Genomic DNA, 17,260 nt, shown 5'->3' on the forward strand with positions numbered 1-17,260 from the left:
CATAAACACATCATTATTATTTGATATAATCATCACTGTGTGAAAGTTTGAAACTGTGTATACATTGAAACACATTGATTTATTTTGCATAACCCAAAGTTATGTGTTGTTCTTCAAAAGAAACCTCTTGATCCATAGGAGCCATAGTTGTAGGGAAGATGAGAGATCATGTTCTTCTGATCGACGACATAGACACCGCCTTGCTGGTTCGGGTTTGCTGGCGTCGGAGTCGGGAAGAATTGTGGGGGCGGGTTGCCATTGGAGGTTTGAATCAAAATCCGATCAGCTTGTTGCATAACATTCTTTTTTAGCTCATCCAACGACAATTTAAGTTGTTCGAGTTGATACAATTCCATTTCTTCGATAGGAAGTTCCCACCAGCATTGCGGCTAATGTCAAGAATACCCATAAAAAGAAATTAAACAAATTATAACTCATATGAACATGAACTTTTGAGTTTAGTAGTGATTCAATACCTGATTAGCCTTTCGTAACTTATTCAACTCCTCGCCCCGTTTCCGCTCCATCTCCAAATGGTTCAACACTTGAGTTAGTTGTGCATTTAGTTCACGAACATTAGCATTTCGATGAGCTTCAATAAGTTGGAGTGTACCAGAGCTCGGTGGAGGGTTTCGAGTCACGAAGCGTTCGATAAGAGCCTCGACACAAGGGTGACCAAAGGAGAAGACTTTCTTCCCGGGGGAGAAGACGATGATGGCAATCTCGGCACCGCAAAGGGTGCAGAGCTCGCTAGCTTTCTTGAAGAGGCCGGAGCGACGCTTGGAGAAGGTGACTTGAAGGTTGCTCTCATTAGGCATCTTAACCATCTCAACCTTCTGCCTGCCTCTACTCTTCCTCATGGTTGGAGAATTGGAGAGAATTTGAGAGGAAATAACGTTGGTGGTGGTGGTGGTGTTGAAGATGAATGAGTGTTATGAGAGTAATATATACATGAATTGGGTTGGTGGTGTGTTGTGCAAAATAAATGGTTGGGTTGTCAAAATGTTTGACAACTTGATTGGAGTTAATAAAATGCCAATTTTGGGATATCATATATGATCTCCATTTTCTTAATATGATTGGAAATGCTTTTATTATTATTATTTTTAATTAAAAAATAAATAAATAAATTTATTTTTATTTTTATTTTTATTTTTTGAGTTTATAATGGACAAATTCATGAGGAATTCTTTGATTATCTAAAAAACTTGGGAAGAAAAAAGAAATTGGGAATTTTAGTAATTTTTTTTTATTTTTTTATTGTTGTTTTGTAAGTATATTTATAGATTTAACTGACAAAAATAAAGAATTTTTTAAGTATAGAAAAATGTTAAAGAGTGCATTCTGTTGAGATTTAATTAATAAAAATTTAGTGGAGATTTGAGAAATTGAGAATTGCATATCCCTTAATAATGTCGTAATTAAAAATTACTAAGGGATTAAAGGCTTGGAAGTTAGAAGTTACAATGGATTAAGGATTAAGGATTTGGATTTGGGAGTTAGAAAATCTCATCACAATTAATTGGACTCTAATATTTATAATAATAATAATAATAATAATAATAATAATAAATTTTTTATAAAAAAAAAACAGTGATAAAACTGAAATGTTATGATTACTATGGTATAAATATGGCCACCATTATCGAGGATTTTTACATTATTAATCTATTTGACTTTTTATAGCATAAATCTTAATTTTTTTTTTAAACTAATTGAAATTATTTTTAAATAATTAGATAAAAAAAATTGGTAATGTTCTTAAATAAATATCAACATGACGTGAGATTAAAAAATAATGTCCACGTTGATAAAATTTTAATTTTTTTTTTTACAATTTATTATAGGAAAGTAAATATTGGTCTCGGAGTTTGAATTAATTAAAAAATTAAGGAAAAATTAATTTTTTTTCCGAAAAAAAGAACCACAACGTAGAGTAATTTAATTACCGTTTATAAAGTTTTAATTGATACAATTATTAAAATTTTAAGCCACCCATTAAAGTATTTTAGTGTATAAATTGATTTTTTTTTTTTTTTCCAAAATTCTATAGATAAGAGAACTTTGAAATTAAAATAATTAAAGAGTTTGAAAGTTCATGAATAATGTACGGAATTCCTCACTTTTATTTCGAGGAAATTTCTCTTAAATATTGAGATTTTTTTTATAGTAACAAAATCCAAGCAATTTCCAAACCCATCTTCTTGGCCACATGTTTGTACTCTGTTTGACAACCAATGATTTCAGCAGAAACCACAAAAATGTTCAAACAAATTAATAGCCATTAAGAAACAACCAAACACAGCAGTCTGTCCACAGTATGTACCTGAACTGTACATGACATAAAACTAAAACACTCATCACCATCCGTTACAAAATATTATTAGGTCAACCTCTCAAGAAATATCCCAACAAATCTGATCGACGAACCCAATCTGTCGAAGGGATTTGAAAATTTTAGTTAAATTATGAAAGTTCTTACCCTTGTTGTTCGTCACGTCTTAACAAGGATTTAAACTATGCAATGAAACCATTCTCCGTTTTCTCGGGTTGAAAAATTACTATCCCGAGTGAGGTGAGTATAAATTATGACTTACACCAAACCAAACGGGACCAAGCACTTGAATGTGAGCTAGCTATTGGTTCTGGTAGGATAAATCCTTGAGTTGTTGGGGATCCACTTCTGAAGGAGCTTTTGTGAGGGCACATTGTGCTGTTGTTGTCTTTGGGAAAGCTATGACATCCCTAATGGAATTTGCATCTGCTAATAACATCACTAATCTGTCCAATCCATAAGCAATGCCCCCTGCACCAATGGAAAAAAAGTTTGAAATAAGAACATAATATACTTTCTTTTTTTTTTTTCTTCGAGTTCACCAAGTCAAAAAATTTGAACTTCTGATCTCTTGGAGTTTATATACACTACTTTAGCAAGTGCATGTCAAAAAACTATTTGAGTTGGAGATTTGAACTTCTGATCTCTTAATCGAGTGTTTATCTGCACTACTTTAGCCCGTGCATGTCAAATTAGAATTTTTAGTCGGTCCATTGCCACAGCTATAACTTGTATCGATCATTTTTTTTTATTTTTTTTTAAGGATAACCAAGGATCGGAGGACCCACTTTGCATTACAACCATCATCCACTAATTTGCGAGGAAGCTTCCCCCAAAAGACAACAAACATTTTAGATTTTCCAGATGGGGCCTTGAAAGATATCTAAACTGATAGGATAAATTATTAAATCTTTTCAATATATTTTTAGTACTTGCATGGTGAAAATGCATTTTCCTTACCTCTAATAGATGTGGCATTTAATCATGAAAAGAAACAATGATAAGATATTAGTTAAATCGTACAAACAATAAAGATATGATTTAAAGTTGCAGCCACCAGAAGAGAGAGGTTTAATGGTCCATACCGTGAGGCGGGGCACCCATGTCTAATGCCTCCAATAGATAACCAAACTTCGCTTCTGCCTGCGAAGCCAGAAAATAACAAAATTCATATTTGTCGGCAGAAAGAAAAAACTGAGTCACATTGCTACAAATAGTGTGTTGCATTCATTTTCACATCAAAGTTAGGAAGAAGCCAAACTGCCAGAGTAACTGACATCAGTCCAGCTGAACCAATGAGTTCGGCCTCAGATTAATGGAAGCAAAACAAATCAGATTAATGGAAGCAAAACAATTCATTTTCACAATCTCGATTCAGTTCAGTTTAATTTATCGTTTAATTACAGAATATCATTCTAAAGAACAGAGAATTACAAGTTAATTACAAAAATGCAACTCTCAAAAACAAAAGGCTTCATTTTAATTACAAGTTAGACAAGCAACTTAAATTAGCAAATAGTTGTTTATATTCATATAATTAAAATTAACACAAACAAATGTGTCAGTTTTGCTCTAACATAGTATTTTTAAGCCACTAATCCAACAGAATGCAGTCCGTCGATTAGAACTGAATGATTGTGTATAACTAAAATGAATCTACTAGAGTTTCGGTTCACCAAAGATTGGTTTGGTTTATTAAGTGTATTATAAAGAGAATCATGTAAAAGCAACTTTCAATTTCCAGGGAACGTCCTTTCGCCAAAAGATATAGACAGTACTAAACATGACGCCACCATAACAGTAGATTAACCCTTTTTAACTTGTACCTGTTCAGGTGATATTCCCACAATCTCCAAAACCTTCTCTTGAACTTCACGTTTATGAATTCTCAAACTCCCTCCACCAATCTACAACAACAAAGGTAAAGTAAGACGGTTTTAGCTCAAGAAGAGAGTACTTATCTCGAGGGTTAAGTAAGCAGTAGAGATGGTACAAGGCCCTTTAAATATGCAACACAAAGTATATTAATCTTTTATCTCTTATTCTCAAAATTAAAGTTCATTTTATATAGTTGATTTCTCCATTTTTTTAAATTAAAAAAATCTGAGTAATGGTAGCTACCTCTACTCCATTGTAGACCATATCATATGCTAAAGCACGAGCAGAGGGTAGATCATCAATGTCGTCTGGGTTTGGGGCGGTAAAAGGGTGGTGCAAAGCCTGCCAAAGAAAAATTGCATTTGCACAATTAAACGACAAACTAGGGCGAAAATAAGATGCTACGCGAGACACTATAGGCATCGAGTCAAACCTCAAGTCGTTGCTCTAGATCATTCCATTCAAACATTGGGAAATCAGTCACCCACAAAATTGAATGTCTAGACTGAATAGCCAAAAAAAAGTTAAATCAGTGAAAATGGAAAGAAACATTTAGCATAAAACTTATCAAAATATAGTACTCGCGAACTTACGTGGTCAACCAAACCCAGCTCATGAGCTACATATAGTCTAAGCCTATCAAGAGTTTTATTAACAGATTTCAGGGGACCCACGGCAAACAAGACTAGATCACCGGGTCCAGCAGAGCATCTTTTCAGAAATTCCTCTCGACCTGCAGGATCCAAACTTGATACTAGAGCAGGAATCCCTTCAATGGCATCTGAAATATGTTCATATTCCTCACAAGAATGAGACCCAAACATCATCTCAACAATCCACATTCAAATCATTTAGAGAAAAACTAGATTACCATCATCAAGAACTTTCAGAAAAGGTAATCCTTTCGCTCCAGATTTGATTGCCTCTGAATAAATGTCACCCTTTTTCAGAGCTGTGTTTGAATACCTTTTAGCACCAGAGGGCACACACAGCACTTTGATGATTCCGCCACTAGACAAGGCGTCTGCAAAAACCTTGAATGGAGAATCTGCAAAAATATCAGATACCTGCCGTTCCAATGAGAAAAATCTCTCAGTAGCTAATTTAGAGGAATCATTAATTCATACAAATTACACAATTCCTGTGAACAATATCGTTGCCGAAATTAGAATTGGAAATGGGGCTTTGATAAACTAAATATGGTTGACTATAAATTGGGATGATAAATCCATAAGTTTCAAAATCCTTTAGCATATGAGTAGTTGACCATATTGATCCATTTTTTTATCAACAACCAACCATATTCCAGAAAATCTTTCCCATCAAATCTGCTAAAATGCCTAGAACTGGTATCCGGAACGCCATATTATGAAAAGGCCAATTCAATTAAAATGATTGAATAATAATGTTAAGCATGAATCCTAAGGCCATCCAGACTTGCACGAACAATGAAAAAAGTACTGAATATTCTCTAAATTAATGCAATAATTTAAATTTTGATAATCTTAATCGATAGAAAACTGCTTTAAGGAACAACAAAAGCCAGAAGGTTCCTTCTTCCAATGCACACTCATTAGTTCAGGAAATAAAAAAAACAAGTTCATTTGAAAACATGATAGTCAGAATGAGACCCAGAAGTATAAAGAGGAGTTACATCTTTCAATTGAAGATCAAATCTTGTATCAGGCTTATCTGACCCATATCGACTCATTGCATCAGCATAGGTAAGCCTCGGGAAAGGATTTGGCAGCTGAACACCTTTGACTTCCCAAAAAACCTATTGAGTATAATTTTCTTTACCATCAGTAGCCATTAAATAGCAGGGCAAATAATGACATATAACTAAAAGTGGTACTTTTTAGGCCTTGGACCTTTAGAACATCCATTGGTCCATCCCCATCTTGAATGGTGTTACTTCCTCATATTGACATAAATTAATGAAAAGAACCTGATGAGTGTCAACAAAGTTGACAAGGTGGTAACAAAATTGGATCCCTCCAACATAAATCACATAAATTTAATGACCTTCAACGTTTATTTTACCCGAATTACAAAAAGGTAACGATGCACACAAGCATAAAATAGGTGCCAACAAAAAAAGCATGGCAAAAAATTGGTGGTGAGAACAGAAGATCGTGACAATTATCTTTGTTTCTTTTCAAATATTTTTACACTACAACCTATGCTTATGTATTCTGAAACTCAATCTTCAAGTCAATTCTAATAGTCAGAGTTTACCCTTCTAATCAAATCTTCATTGAGTTTCAGCATGTCTTCAAAAGTTGTAAATGCTAACTCCATATCAAGTTGTGTAAACTCAGGTTGTCTGTCCGCTCTTAGGTCTTCATCTCGGAAACACCTACAAAGAAATCCACAATGACACTGACGGTGCAAATACAATTTATGTTACATACTTAGAACAACCACCCGATTCTCACAACTCAAAAGGGTTAAAAACATATTGAACTTATCTCCCAATTTTCATAAGAACAACGAAACTATCTATCAACCTAGACCTATGCACAAACTTTCTATACATACCATCTCCGTTGTGAAGAAAGAGAATGCATAAACATAAAACGAATTTACTGGGAAATGTGGGAAGATTGAGATAATATAATAGTAGATGCAAGTCAGTTGGTCAAAACCAGACAAAACATAATGGAAATAGTGCTTAAGATATAATAGTCAGTACCTTGCTACTTGATAATATTTATCAAAACCAGACACCATCAACATTTGCTTAAACAGCTGTGGACTTTGAGGCAAAGCATAAAATGTTCCTGGCTTCAAAATACACATTTAAACTGAATCAGACCTGCAAGCCAGGCAAAAACAGAATCCATATAACAAAAAAAAAAAAAAAAAAAAAAAAAAAAAAAAAAAAAAAAAAAAAAAAAAAAAAAAAAAAAAAAAAACTTTAAATAAACACAATTATGTTATAATTTTGGTAGGAAATCACAATTATGCTACATTCTTTATAGGAAAAGACAAATACTTCACATGAAAACTTCAAACAAAGGCATTCAATTGAAGAGAATTCGTGTTACTATTCAATGTGTTAAACCATTAAGAAGAAGAAGATGGTGATGATGTCATTCTGTGAGACCAGAACATAAAAAATGTGCACCTGAACTATATCTTAGCACTTCCATTTCAGTTTATAAACCATTAGCGCAAGATATCTTAAAATGGAATTAAAAAAAATTATGTCTTATAAGATGCTTAGCACTTACATATGGATATGAATTAACAAGGTATACCATTCAAAAAGGGCAACTGAGAATAGATCTAGAAATTGAAAATGGCATCACATTCAGATATCTTAAGAAATTTATTTTAAGTTTCTGGATCGAAAAATACCAGTTAGTTACCAAAATAACCTGCCTTGAGAGAATTAAAATCAACATAAGTTGAGGATTTGTAGGCTACCTGAACTCTAGACGGCACCAAATAATCTCGAGCACCTTCTGGAGTAGATCTAGAAAGTATTGGCGTCTCAATCTTCCTTATAACCAACAAAAGTTCAAAGTTGAAATAAGGCTAGAACAAATTCAATTTATAACCATTTATTTAGTACAATGTGAAGTTCTAATGCAGAGAATGATTCAAGAAATTTTCAAAAAAAAGGGTCAACGGTCAGTTAAAAAGTTATAAACAGGGCAGTACCTCCACAAAGTCATGTGCATCCTCCAAATATCTTCGAATGAGTTTCACCACTTTATGCCGAAGCATTATGTTCGAATTCATTTGCTTCCTCCGAAGATCAAGATATCGGTACCTATCAATACTCAACTCCTTATAATCTAAAACCAGATAGCAATTGGTTCCGAGAAAATAAAAAATGCGATCATCTCAAACCCATGAGCATCTTAGATAAGGGAGAGGACTTATTTCACGGCATTCACCCTTCAATGAAAGTCTAAAGAAAGATCGAAGAAGGAAAGGAAGTTGAAATTTTTCTGTGCGCCTACTCACTCCCCCCAACCCAAAAAAGAAGGATGATGATCAAATGGTTTCAGACATTTGATTCAATTAAGCACGTAGAATATGGGATCAAACTGTGCATCTGGTTTGAGTGAACAAATATAAATTAGAATGGCCTGAAATGATAGAAAGAAATAACAACCTCAATCGAATTTCCTCTTTAGCAGAATCCTTTGCATCATCAGCAATTGTAACTAAAAAAGGTAACTTTGATCCAACAGAATTTAAGATTTGAACATGCTCTGCAGCAACCTATAATATATCAAGAAATTATCAGGATAACAAAAACTGAAAAAATAGAATGATAGTTGAGTCCTAGGAAACTTACATAGTCCTAGAGAAGAGAACTAAGATAACAAAGTTAAAAAGTTTCAAACTCCATACTACTTCAATCGGCATCAACTACCCTACAACCCATATCCCTTCACTTAGTAATACACGTTACTTTTCATCCAATAATTGAGAAGCTACAAGAAAGGCAACCATGGGAACTTACAAAAAGTCACTTTAATTCAAATTGATCACGAAACCATTATAATACAAAATGAAGTAGTGAGAATAATCCATGAAGAGCCCATAAAGTCAACTAAATCACAGGCTCGAACCCAATCTCTCGCCCCTTCTTCAAAAACCATGGAGTTTCACCCCGTTAAAGCTTTAAAAATTGGATTAATTGCTACAAGCTTAGAATTCTTGCCTTTGAGTTGAGATAAACACCACGCAGGTGTACCACTCTAGAATCAGAATTTATTTGGAAGCACCAGGATATCCCAAAAGAACTAAAAAAATTATACCACGACTAGCCTATCTCGAGTTTTAACAAACATGATCGAGAACTCCCAGGATTATTGCCACTATGAATTAACATATTTATTTTGCTGTTTGGAAATTCCTCCCAGATACTAGGTTCGAATCCGAGATTGAGGACTTAATAACTTAAAATTCTGGTTCATTCAGGAGCTGGCTAAAGGGGCCGTGGGAAGCAGGCATGAGCATAATGCAATAAGCGAGAAATCTGAAAATCTTTCCAACCCAATGCCTGGCAAAATGAGGAGTAAAATGAAATCGAAATTCATAAATACCTCTATCAAGCCAGTTTTCATTTTCACATTAATCGAATCGCCAGGTCGAGACCGTACAATGCCTTCTATAGCAACAACATACTCGAGCCGCAAGTCGTTAATAACCGAATGAGCATCAGGAAACTCGTTAGGTAGCGTAGTCACCTAATTCAAGCAGTAAAAATCAACACTCAACAACGAAGTTTCTTCAATTTCAAGCTAACCACAAAAATTCAAACAGAAGTAACAAACCTGTACGATACCACTGTGGTCTCTAAGATTGAGAAAAGTCAAACCACCATGAACCCTATGTAGTGCAACCCAACCACAAAGCCGAACCCGCTTCCCAACATCGCCAGCCGACAATTCACCACAGAACGCAGTACGATTGATCCACTGAAGAGAATCCTTAAGAGGCGACGGAGAATTCGAACTGGAAACGAGCGTTTCGGTGGCGGAGGAAGGCGGATGAGTGGCGGAAACAGAGAGTGAGGAAATAGGTCTCAGAGTTCTGGAAATGGATTTCGCGAGGCGGAGATGGGAAATGCGGCGGAAGATAGGGAGAAATTGAGGAGGCTTGTGGCGAAGGTTGGAGAAAGGGAGAGCTCGGAGGATAGAGCGGGACATGGCAGAAGGTTTGAAGGTGGTTCAATGGAAGATCGATGGAGGCGGCGAAGTTAGGCGGAAGGGTTTAAGGATTCTGGAAACGGAGCGCTCGCATAGGAAGGTGAACAAGAAGACTCTGCGTGTGGATGAAGACGGCCGAGTGGATGGGATGATCTGTGAAATAAATTTGGCGCTTTTTTTTCACCCTTTATTTCTTTCCTTTTTTTTTTTTAGTGAAAATCATTTTAACTATTTACCATATTCAATAATAAAAATTATTTTTACCCAAGGATAAATACTAATTTTAAGATTTATGGACTATAAAAATTAAAATAGTATGAGTTTTTAGCATATCATAGGTTAAAATGAACTTTAAATTTGAAATTATATTTGTTAAATATAATATTTTATATGCAATACCTGAAATTTATACACTTTTTAAATATTAATTATAATAGATATATTTTTTATAAAGTAAAATTTTTAATATTTGGTCAATGAGTTTGAAGGTTAATGACTTACATTTTATACTCATTTTAATTGCATTTATTTATATTCTATATATGGATGAAATAAAATAATATATAGGTTGAAAATTAATTAATAACGGTTATTCTAAGTTTGAAAATTTTTGCTTCAATTTTATGATAAGGTCGAGAATTTGTAATTTTGCATCGAGGGGTTGTCTATGTTCGATTTCAAAATTAAAACACTGAAAATTAAACCCCTTTAGGTAATGTGACGTCTAGATTAAGAAACTATATTTTGATGTTTGGAAATAAAATGACGGTTTAGAGTTTGTGTAGAGTGAAAATTTGTTCAAAAACTTTTGAGTGAATTTTGGTTTAGTAGGCAAATAAGTTAACTGTTTTGACCGATCAAATCATTAATTACAACCGACAAAAAAGAAAACATATTGTAATAATATTTAGAGTAATGAATTAATAGATAAAGATATAAAGTCGAGAAGGTCAAAATACAAAAATACGACTTAGATAAATAAACATAACACGATTAGCGCATAACATAGTAATTTAGTCACACGACACCTTCATAAAAATTATCAAATAAAAGGGGTTGAGGCAAAGTTCACAGATACGAGAGTCGTGGCTGCCTACTCAAATATACACATGCAACACCGATACTTCCACTCACTTGTATAATTAAAAAAATTCAATAGAATTTTAAGATATCAACTAGCCTATCCATAAAGATTAAAGTTTACCATACACTTGCTTGCATCACAACACTTCATTTCGTTACTCTCCACCAAAATATATTAACATAGTTTATATATTAGATGAATAGTACTCTTTATAATGGTACGATATGATCCACATAAACTCTCCTAACTTTGTTTTGAGCTTTCCCAAAAGACTTTAATTCAATAGAGATAGTATTGTTTGATTATATACTCATGATCATTCTCTGAATAAGTCGAGGTGAGACTTTCATCCAACCAGAAGAACCAGTTAAAATATATGCATATTTATAATTATCATTTGGAAATCGATCCAACTGCTCTAAACTTTTCACTTTCACTTTCCACATTCGCACGATTACTTATTCTTCACAACTCCAACGGTCCAATCGAAAACCCTTGCATTTTAAATGTCCCAGAACCTATCCTTCAGTAACTCTGAAAACTAGCCGTTACGAACACCAAAATCCTCCCCCGCCCCCCCCCCCTTAAATATTTTCGCCGACTTTCCATCCACGATGCACATTTGAATCTCTCAGATTTCGAGATTTCTCTCTCCCATCTTTTCAAAATCTTCACCCAATCTTTTCCATGGCGCCGCCGTCGCACAGGTCGTCTTCTCCGTCGATGGTCGCCGGAAGAACAAGCCCTAATTCCAGAAATTCCGAAATTGTTAACCCTACCCGCCGGAGCTTCTCCAGCGAACAGAGGAGCTTGAACTTTAACACTCCGATGAACAGTCCCTCTGGTTTGTTTGAGTTTCTTTACCTGATTCATTGCTGAGTTTTAGATGGGTTTGAATCTTTTTAGTTGCTGAGACAGTAACAGAGAAAAGTTTCTAGGGTTTACAAGTCGAATAGTCTCTGTTCTTTTTTTTTTTTTTTTTTGCCGAGAAAATGGCAGAGAAAATTTGTTTGGGGTACAAAATTGAAAGAATCTCTTCTAGTAATTAGCATCTTAGCTTTTATTTTCGCTCTGATTTTGATGGTTATTTTGATTCTTCCACCGATTGTTTTCCTTCCGGGGATGATTTTGAACATTGGGAGTGTTTTTGAGTGGTTCTAATCTGTTTGGTTGTCGAGAAAGTAGCAGAGAAAATTTAAGTGTAAACAAAAGGTCTACTTATTAGCTTCTTTCATTTCTTTGCTACGATTTCGATGGCTATTTTGTTTCTTCCGCTGATTATTTTCCGTTCTGTTCCTTCTAAATCTTAAATTACTTCCTTTCTGAATGTTTCTTTGAATGGTTTTTCAGATTATCCACGAAGGAATTCTACCAGCAGGGAAAATTTATTTAATTCTCGTGACAATGAGGAGAAAGAAAATGGGAAAAATCAGAGTCCAAAACCTGTTCGAATCCGTTCGCCGGCGGCCGGAAAATCGACGAAGAACTTCATGTCTCCGACGATCTCTGCCGCCTCCAAGATTTCAGTCTCTCCGAAAAAGAAAATTCTGGGTGATCGGAACGAGCTAGTTCGGTCGTCTCTTTCATTTTCCGGCTTGAAAAGCTCTTCACTCAACTCGGTGAATCCAAATCCAGAGGCATCAGCGGCACTTGAATCCGATACGAATCAGGAAATTGCTCCGATTTCAAATCCCAAGAAATCCAAAACTGTGAAATTAGGTGGTTTTGAGGTCATTACTGGTTCAGAATCCACATACCGACACGATCCAGAAGTAGCACCAGTGGCAGTTGAAACCGATACGAAGTCTGAAATCGCCCCGATTTCAAAATCCACCATTGCAGCAGCACCTCTCAGAGCTTCTAAAACAGTGAAATCCGGTGGTTTGGATGTCATTTCTGATTCGCATTCAAATTCTGAGGTGGTAACAATGGCAGTTGAAACCGACGCGAAGCTTGAAAATTCTGCCATTGCTGCATTACCTCCCAAAGCTTCAGAGACCGTGGAATTTGCTGATGTCGTGGTAAGCTCTGACTCAATCAACGATTCAGAGTCTCCGGCTAAGAATTCTTCTGCTGAAGAATTGGATACTGTTGGTCTCAACTCAAGTTTTAAGGACAGTCTTGTTTCTTCTTCAATGGAAATAGCACCGCTCGATGCTGATCCATTAATGCCGCGTCCTTATGATCCCAAAACCAATTACCTATCCCCAAGGCCACAGTTCCTCCATTACAAACCAAGAAGAATCAATCAACTCGAACTAGACGGCAAACTTGAGGAGCTCTTTTCCTCTGAATCTGAATTCACTGAGGGAACTGACTCGGAAGATCCACAGATGAAATCTGATGAAGTTTCTTCCAATGAATCGCATATGAAAGAAGAAGAAAGAGAAGAAGAGGAGGAGGAGGAAGAAATGATTGTTAACGTTTCTGAACAAAGCCCCGTTGAAGCTAAGACTTCATCTAAGCTGCATTTTTCCAGGATATTCAAGATCAGTTCTCTGCTTTTGATTCTGTTGACTGCTTGCTTTTCGATTAGTGTTGTTAATGTTCATGATCTCGAAAGAGCAAGCTTGTTGTTACCAATGGAGGATTCAACAGAAGTTTTCGAGTTTGCAAAAACGAATTTCAATGTGCTGATGCGGAAATTTGAGGTTTGGCATGCTAATTCCAGATCTTACATTTCTGATATGGTTTTCAACATCGGAGGGCGGCGGCCATTGATTTATCTTAACCAAACTGGATTCTTACACAAAGATGTCAATTCGGAATTGCAGTGCCTTGTATTATCTCATCAAACCTCGTGGGAAGAAGAAAATGATCTGAACGTAATGGAAGAAGCGAGGAAGGAGGGAGAAATTGACATTGTTGAAGAACCTATTGTGAGAGGAGATCAGAATGAAGAAGTAGAACTATTATCGGAAGAGATTGAAGCCATGAAGGAGAGAGAAATTGTCATCGAACATGTTAAAGGAGAAGTTCAGAATGAAGAAGAATCGTTTCAAGAGATTGAAGCCAACGCAAATGATCCAAAAGACGGCGAAGAAGAGAACGGCCAGGCTTCAGCAAAATCAGCTTCTGAAGAACCATTGCAAGAGACTGAAGAAGGATCATTGCAAGAGATTATTGAAGAGACCTCTACAAAATCAGCTTCTGATATACTTAATGAAGAAGACAATGATCTGAACGTAATGGAAGAAGCGAGGAAGGAGGGAGAAATTGACATTGTTGAAGAACCTATTGTGAGAGGAGATCAGAATGAAGAAGTAGAACTATTATCGGAAGAGATTGAAGCCATGAAGGAGAGAAAAATTGTCATCGAACATGTTAAAGGAGAAGTTCAGAATGAAGAAGAATCGTTTCAAGAGATTGAAGCCAACGCAAATGATCCAAAAGACGGCGAAGAAGAGAACGGCCAGGCTTCAGCAAAATCAGCTTCTGAAGAACCATTGCAAGAGACTGAAGAAGGATCATTGCAAGAGATTATTGAAGAGACCTCTACAAAATCAGCTTCTGATATACTTAATGAAGAAGACAATGATCTGAACGTAATGGAAGAAGCGAGGAAGGAGGGAGAAATTGACATTGTTGAAGAACCTATTGTGAGAGGAGATCAGAATGAAGAAGTAGAACTATTATCGGAAGAGATTGAAGCCATGAAGGAGAGAAAAATTGTCATCGAACATGTTGAAGGAGAAGTTCAGAATGAAGAAGAATCGTTTCAAGAGATTGAAGCCAACGCAAATGATCCAAAAGACGGCGAAGAAGAGAACGGCCAGGCTTCAGCAAAATCAGCGTCTGAAGAACCATTGCAAGACAAAAGACGGCGAAGAAGAGAACGGCCAGGCTTCAGCAAAATCAGCGTCTGAAGAACCATTGCAAGAGAATGAAGAAGGATCATTGCAAGAGATTATTGAAGAGACCTCTACAAAATCAGCTTCTGATATACTTAATGAAGAAGACAAAATCCAGGAGAAGCAAACTGAAGAGAATTACGAAGATTCCTCAACACCAGATTTTATTCACGATCAAATTGAACAAGAAGCTGCAACAGGAGGTGAAACAAAGGAAGAACAACAGAACGATTCAATTCAACAAAGCAACGCAGAAATCCAACATCAATCACCTCCAGTTTCTCCTCCTCCTTCTGCACCTCAATCTGAAGCTGAAGATGAAAATGGCAGCAACATCGTCGGAACTGAAACAAATAACAAAATCTCAAGAGATTTCTCACAGAATACGGCAGTTATAGCATCTGCAATACTGCTAGGTTTATCTATAATCATCATACCTGCAGGACTGATTTATGCGAGAAAGTCAGGCTCAAAAAGATCATCCATGGCGGCCATTGCTGAAGCGCAAGAGGAACCGCCATTGCTGAAAGAGAAGAAGACATACCAGAGTCCGGCGGTACCAGAAGAAGAAGAAGCGATTAATGACGATGATCGTGAGGATATCGCCAGAAAAGGATTGTTCTCTTCTGAAACGAGCAGTTTCCTGCAATACAGCAGCATGAAAGAAGTAGAAGAAGCATTTAATGGTGATGATGATCGCGAGGAGATCGCCAGAAAAGGTTTTTGCTCGTCTGAAACGAGCAGTTTCCTGCAATACAGCAGCATGAAAGAAGAAGACGAAACAGAAACAGCAAAGAAATTGTTGATAGAAGCTCAAAACCATAGCCATGGGAGGAAGACGAGGAAGAATTCAAGAACTCCAATGGCTTCTTCTTCTTTGGATGAATTTTCAGTATCCACTTCGTCGGCTTCTCCATCGTATGGGAGCTTCACAACTTATGAGAAGATCCCAATCAAGCATGTGAGTATCTCTATTTTCAAATATTATATAATTTCGTTTTTTTCACTTAAAAAACACTTTCTAAAGCCCTTTAAATTATTTTAAACAGCTTTTATTCATTTTTACTCCTGATTTTAAATTAAATTTGATTTGTAAAAATGTTAAATTATATATATATATGTGTTAAATTTTAAAAATAAATAAAAACCCAGAAATAAAAATATTTTTAGCGTTAAAATTTTGTTTTTTTTAAGATTAGTTATTTTCATTCAAAAATATATACTTTATTTTCAGATTTTTTTTTTGAAAAAACAATGAAAACAAATTAAAATAACAAATAAAAAAATTAGAACTATTTCATAACCATTTTCTTCAATCTTTTACAGGGGAACGAAGAGGAAGAGATTGTGACTCCAGTAAGACGCTCGAGTAGAATTAGAAAGACAGCACATCGATAGTCGTTTTACGTGTGCTTAATGAAATGAGCTCACATGTTAGTAGGCATTTTATGTGTGTGGAAATGAAATGAGCTCTAGTAGGATTAGATAAACGACGTCCAAGTAGAATTAGAAAGATGACACATCAATATCCAATTTATGTGTGTATCGAATAAAATGAGTTCCTAGTAGAATTAGAAAAATGACGATCAATAGCCAGTTTATTAGAAAAATAGCACATTAAGAGCAGGCTTATGTGTACCGAACAAAATGTGATACTAGTTGATGAAGGGAGATAGACATAGTGTTCGTGTTATCTTTCTTCAATTGCTTTCTCGCCTTCTCAGTCTTGGTACTTCAATGCTTAGCAACAACTCAACTTATTCGTTCTTTTTTTAGTTTTCGATTTTTCCTACATCTTCACATCAAATATCAATACATCTTCGGTTCTTAGGGCTTCACTTCAACGTTAAATGTTCAGCCTTCGAGTTCTTCTTCCTCCACACAACACGCATCCCTAGACCGAGGAAGAGTATGCTTAGTACACTTGTATGACGCTCAAAACACTGTCGAGGAGGAGAAATTAGGTTGGGCTCGAGCCTGGTCGAGGGAAAAGAATGTGGGTTGCTCGAGGAAGAAGGAGAAATCAGATTGGGTTTGGTTTCAACTCCTTTTCTCCTCTCTCTCTACTGTAATCGAGTTTGTTCGAGTTGACTTGATCATTTACCCATTGAACCTGTATCCAACTTGAATTGGATCGGGACTTAAAGCAAAAAAATATTTTATTTTTAATACATATTGTTACCCCAAATAAAACTATACAAAATTATCATTCAAAGTTGAAATATTTAATTTTTAATTTCTATAAATTTTAAAATTTAAAATTTAGTTATTATAAATGGATAAAAGTGTTATATTAAATCACAAACATCAAATTCTAACTGAGAAGGGTAAATTTGTAATTTAATCAGAAAAAGGTACGGCGGCAGAGGACACTGCAGGAAACAGTGGCTAGCGGTCACGTGAGAGTTGCAGGTTGAACCTGAACCACGATCGAGCG

General features: G+C 35.6%; 3 protein-coding genes across 4 annotated transcripts; 1 reads left to right on the plus strand and 2 right to left on the minus strand.

The window, feature by feature from the left end:
* Positions 1–39: 39 nt before the first annotated feature.
* LOC111476097 (agamous-like MADS-box protein AGL62) lies at positions 40–898 on the minus strand. The gene is made up of 2 exons (XM_023119985.1): positions 477–898; positions 40–389 (listed from the first exon to the last, which is right to left on the minus strand). Exons 1-2 carry the CDS (start codon positions 858–860, stop codon positions 114–116), a joined length of 660 nt encoding a protein of 219 aa, XP_022975753.1. The 5' UTR covers positions 861–898; the 3' UTR covers positions 40–113.
* Positions 899–2,262: 1,364 nt separating this feature from the next.
* LOC111475596 (aspartate--tRNA ligase, chloroplastic/mitochondrial-like) lies at positions 2,263–10,049 on the minus strand. Of its 2 annotated transcripts, XM_023119939.1 has the most exons (16): positions 9,514–10,049; positions 9,283–9,426; positions 8,343–8,452; positions 7,883–7,994; positions 7,646–7,717; positions 6,909–7,000; positions 6,452–6,572; positions 5,868–5,990; positions 5,085–5,280; positions 4,807–4,994; positions 4,647–4,718; positions 4,457–4,555; positions 4,162–4,242; positions 3,421–3,478; positions 2,598–2,806; positions 2,263–2,435 (listed from the first exon to the last, which is right to left on the minus strand). In XM_023119939.1, the coding sequence occupies exons 1-15, from the start codon at positions 9,886–9,888 to the stop codon at positions 2,637–2,639; spliced, it is 2,013 nt and encodes a 670-aa protein (XP_022975707.1). In that variant the 5' UTR covers positions 9,889–10,049; the 3' UTR covers positions 2,263–2,435; positions 2,598–2,636. The 2 variants fall into 2 exon arrangements, with proteins under 2 accessions (XP_022975707.1, XP_022975696.1); XM_023119928.1 differs by having other exon boundaries at positions 2,263–2,806; positions 9,514–10,048.
* Positions 10,050–11,561: 1,512 nt separating this feature from the next.
* Positions 11,562–16,523, plus strand: LOC111475455. The gene is made up of 4 exons (XM_023119895.1): positions 11,562–11,816; positions 12,323–14,039; positions 14,827–15,784; positions 16,150–16,523. Exons 1-4 carry the CDS (start codon positions 11,660–11,662, stop codon positions 16,219–16,221), a joined length of 2,904 nt encoding a protein of 967 aa, XP_022975663.1. The 5' UTR covers positions 11,562–11,659; the 3' UTR covers positions 16,222–16,523.
* Positions 16,524–17,260: the final 737 nt, after the last annotated feature.

Source organism: Cucurbita maxima, unplaced genomic scaffold, assembly GCF_002738345.1.
Source record: "Cucurbita maxima cultivar Rimu unplaced genomic scaffold, Cmax_1.0 Cma_Scf00001, whole genome shotgun sequence".
Classification (NCBI taxonomy): Eukaryota; Viridiplantae; Streptophyta; class Magnoliopsida; order Cucurbitales; family Cucurbitaceae; genus Cucurbita; species Cucurbita maxima.

Coding starts and splice junctions, on each gene's coding strand:
- LOC111475455 (XM_023119895.1), top strand. CDS start 11,660: ATGGCGCCGCCGTCGCACAGGTCGTCTTCTCCGTCGATGGTCGCCGGA. Junction 11,817..12,322: donor TCCGATGAACAGTCCCTCTG/GTTTGTTTGAGT, acceptor ATGGTTTTTCAG/ATTATCCACGAAGGAATTCT. Junction 14,040..14,826: donor AACGGCCAGGCTTCAGCAAA/ATCAGCTTCTGA, acceptor GGCTTCAGCAAA/ATCAGCGTCTGAAGAACCAT.
- LOC111476097 (XM_023119985.1), bottom strand. CDS start 860: ATGAGGAAGAGTAGAGGCAGGCAGAAGGTTGAGATGGTTAAGATGCCT. Junction 390..476: donor AGTTACGAAAGGCTAATCAG/GTATTGAATCAC, acceptor TCTTGACATTAG/CCGCAATGCTGGTGGGAACT.
- LOC111475596 (XM_023119939.1), bottom strand. CDS start 9,888: ATGTCCCGCTCTATCCTCCGAGCTCTCCCTTTCTCCAACCTTCGCCAC. Junction 9,427..9,513: donor ACCACAGTGGTATCGTACAG/GTTTGTTACTTC, acceptor TGCTTGAATTAG/GTGACTACGCTACCTAACGA. Junction 2,807..3,420: donor CATGGGTGCCCCGCCTCACG/GTATGGACCATT, acceptor CCATTGGTGCAG/GGGGCATTGCTTATGGATTG.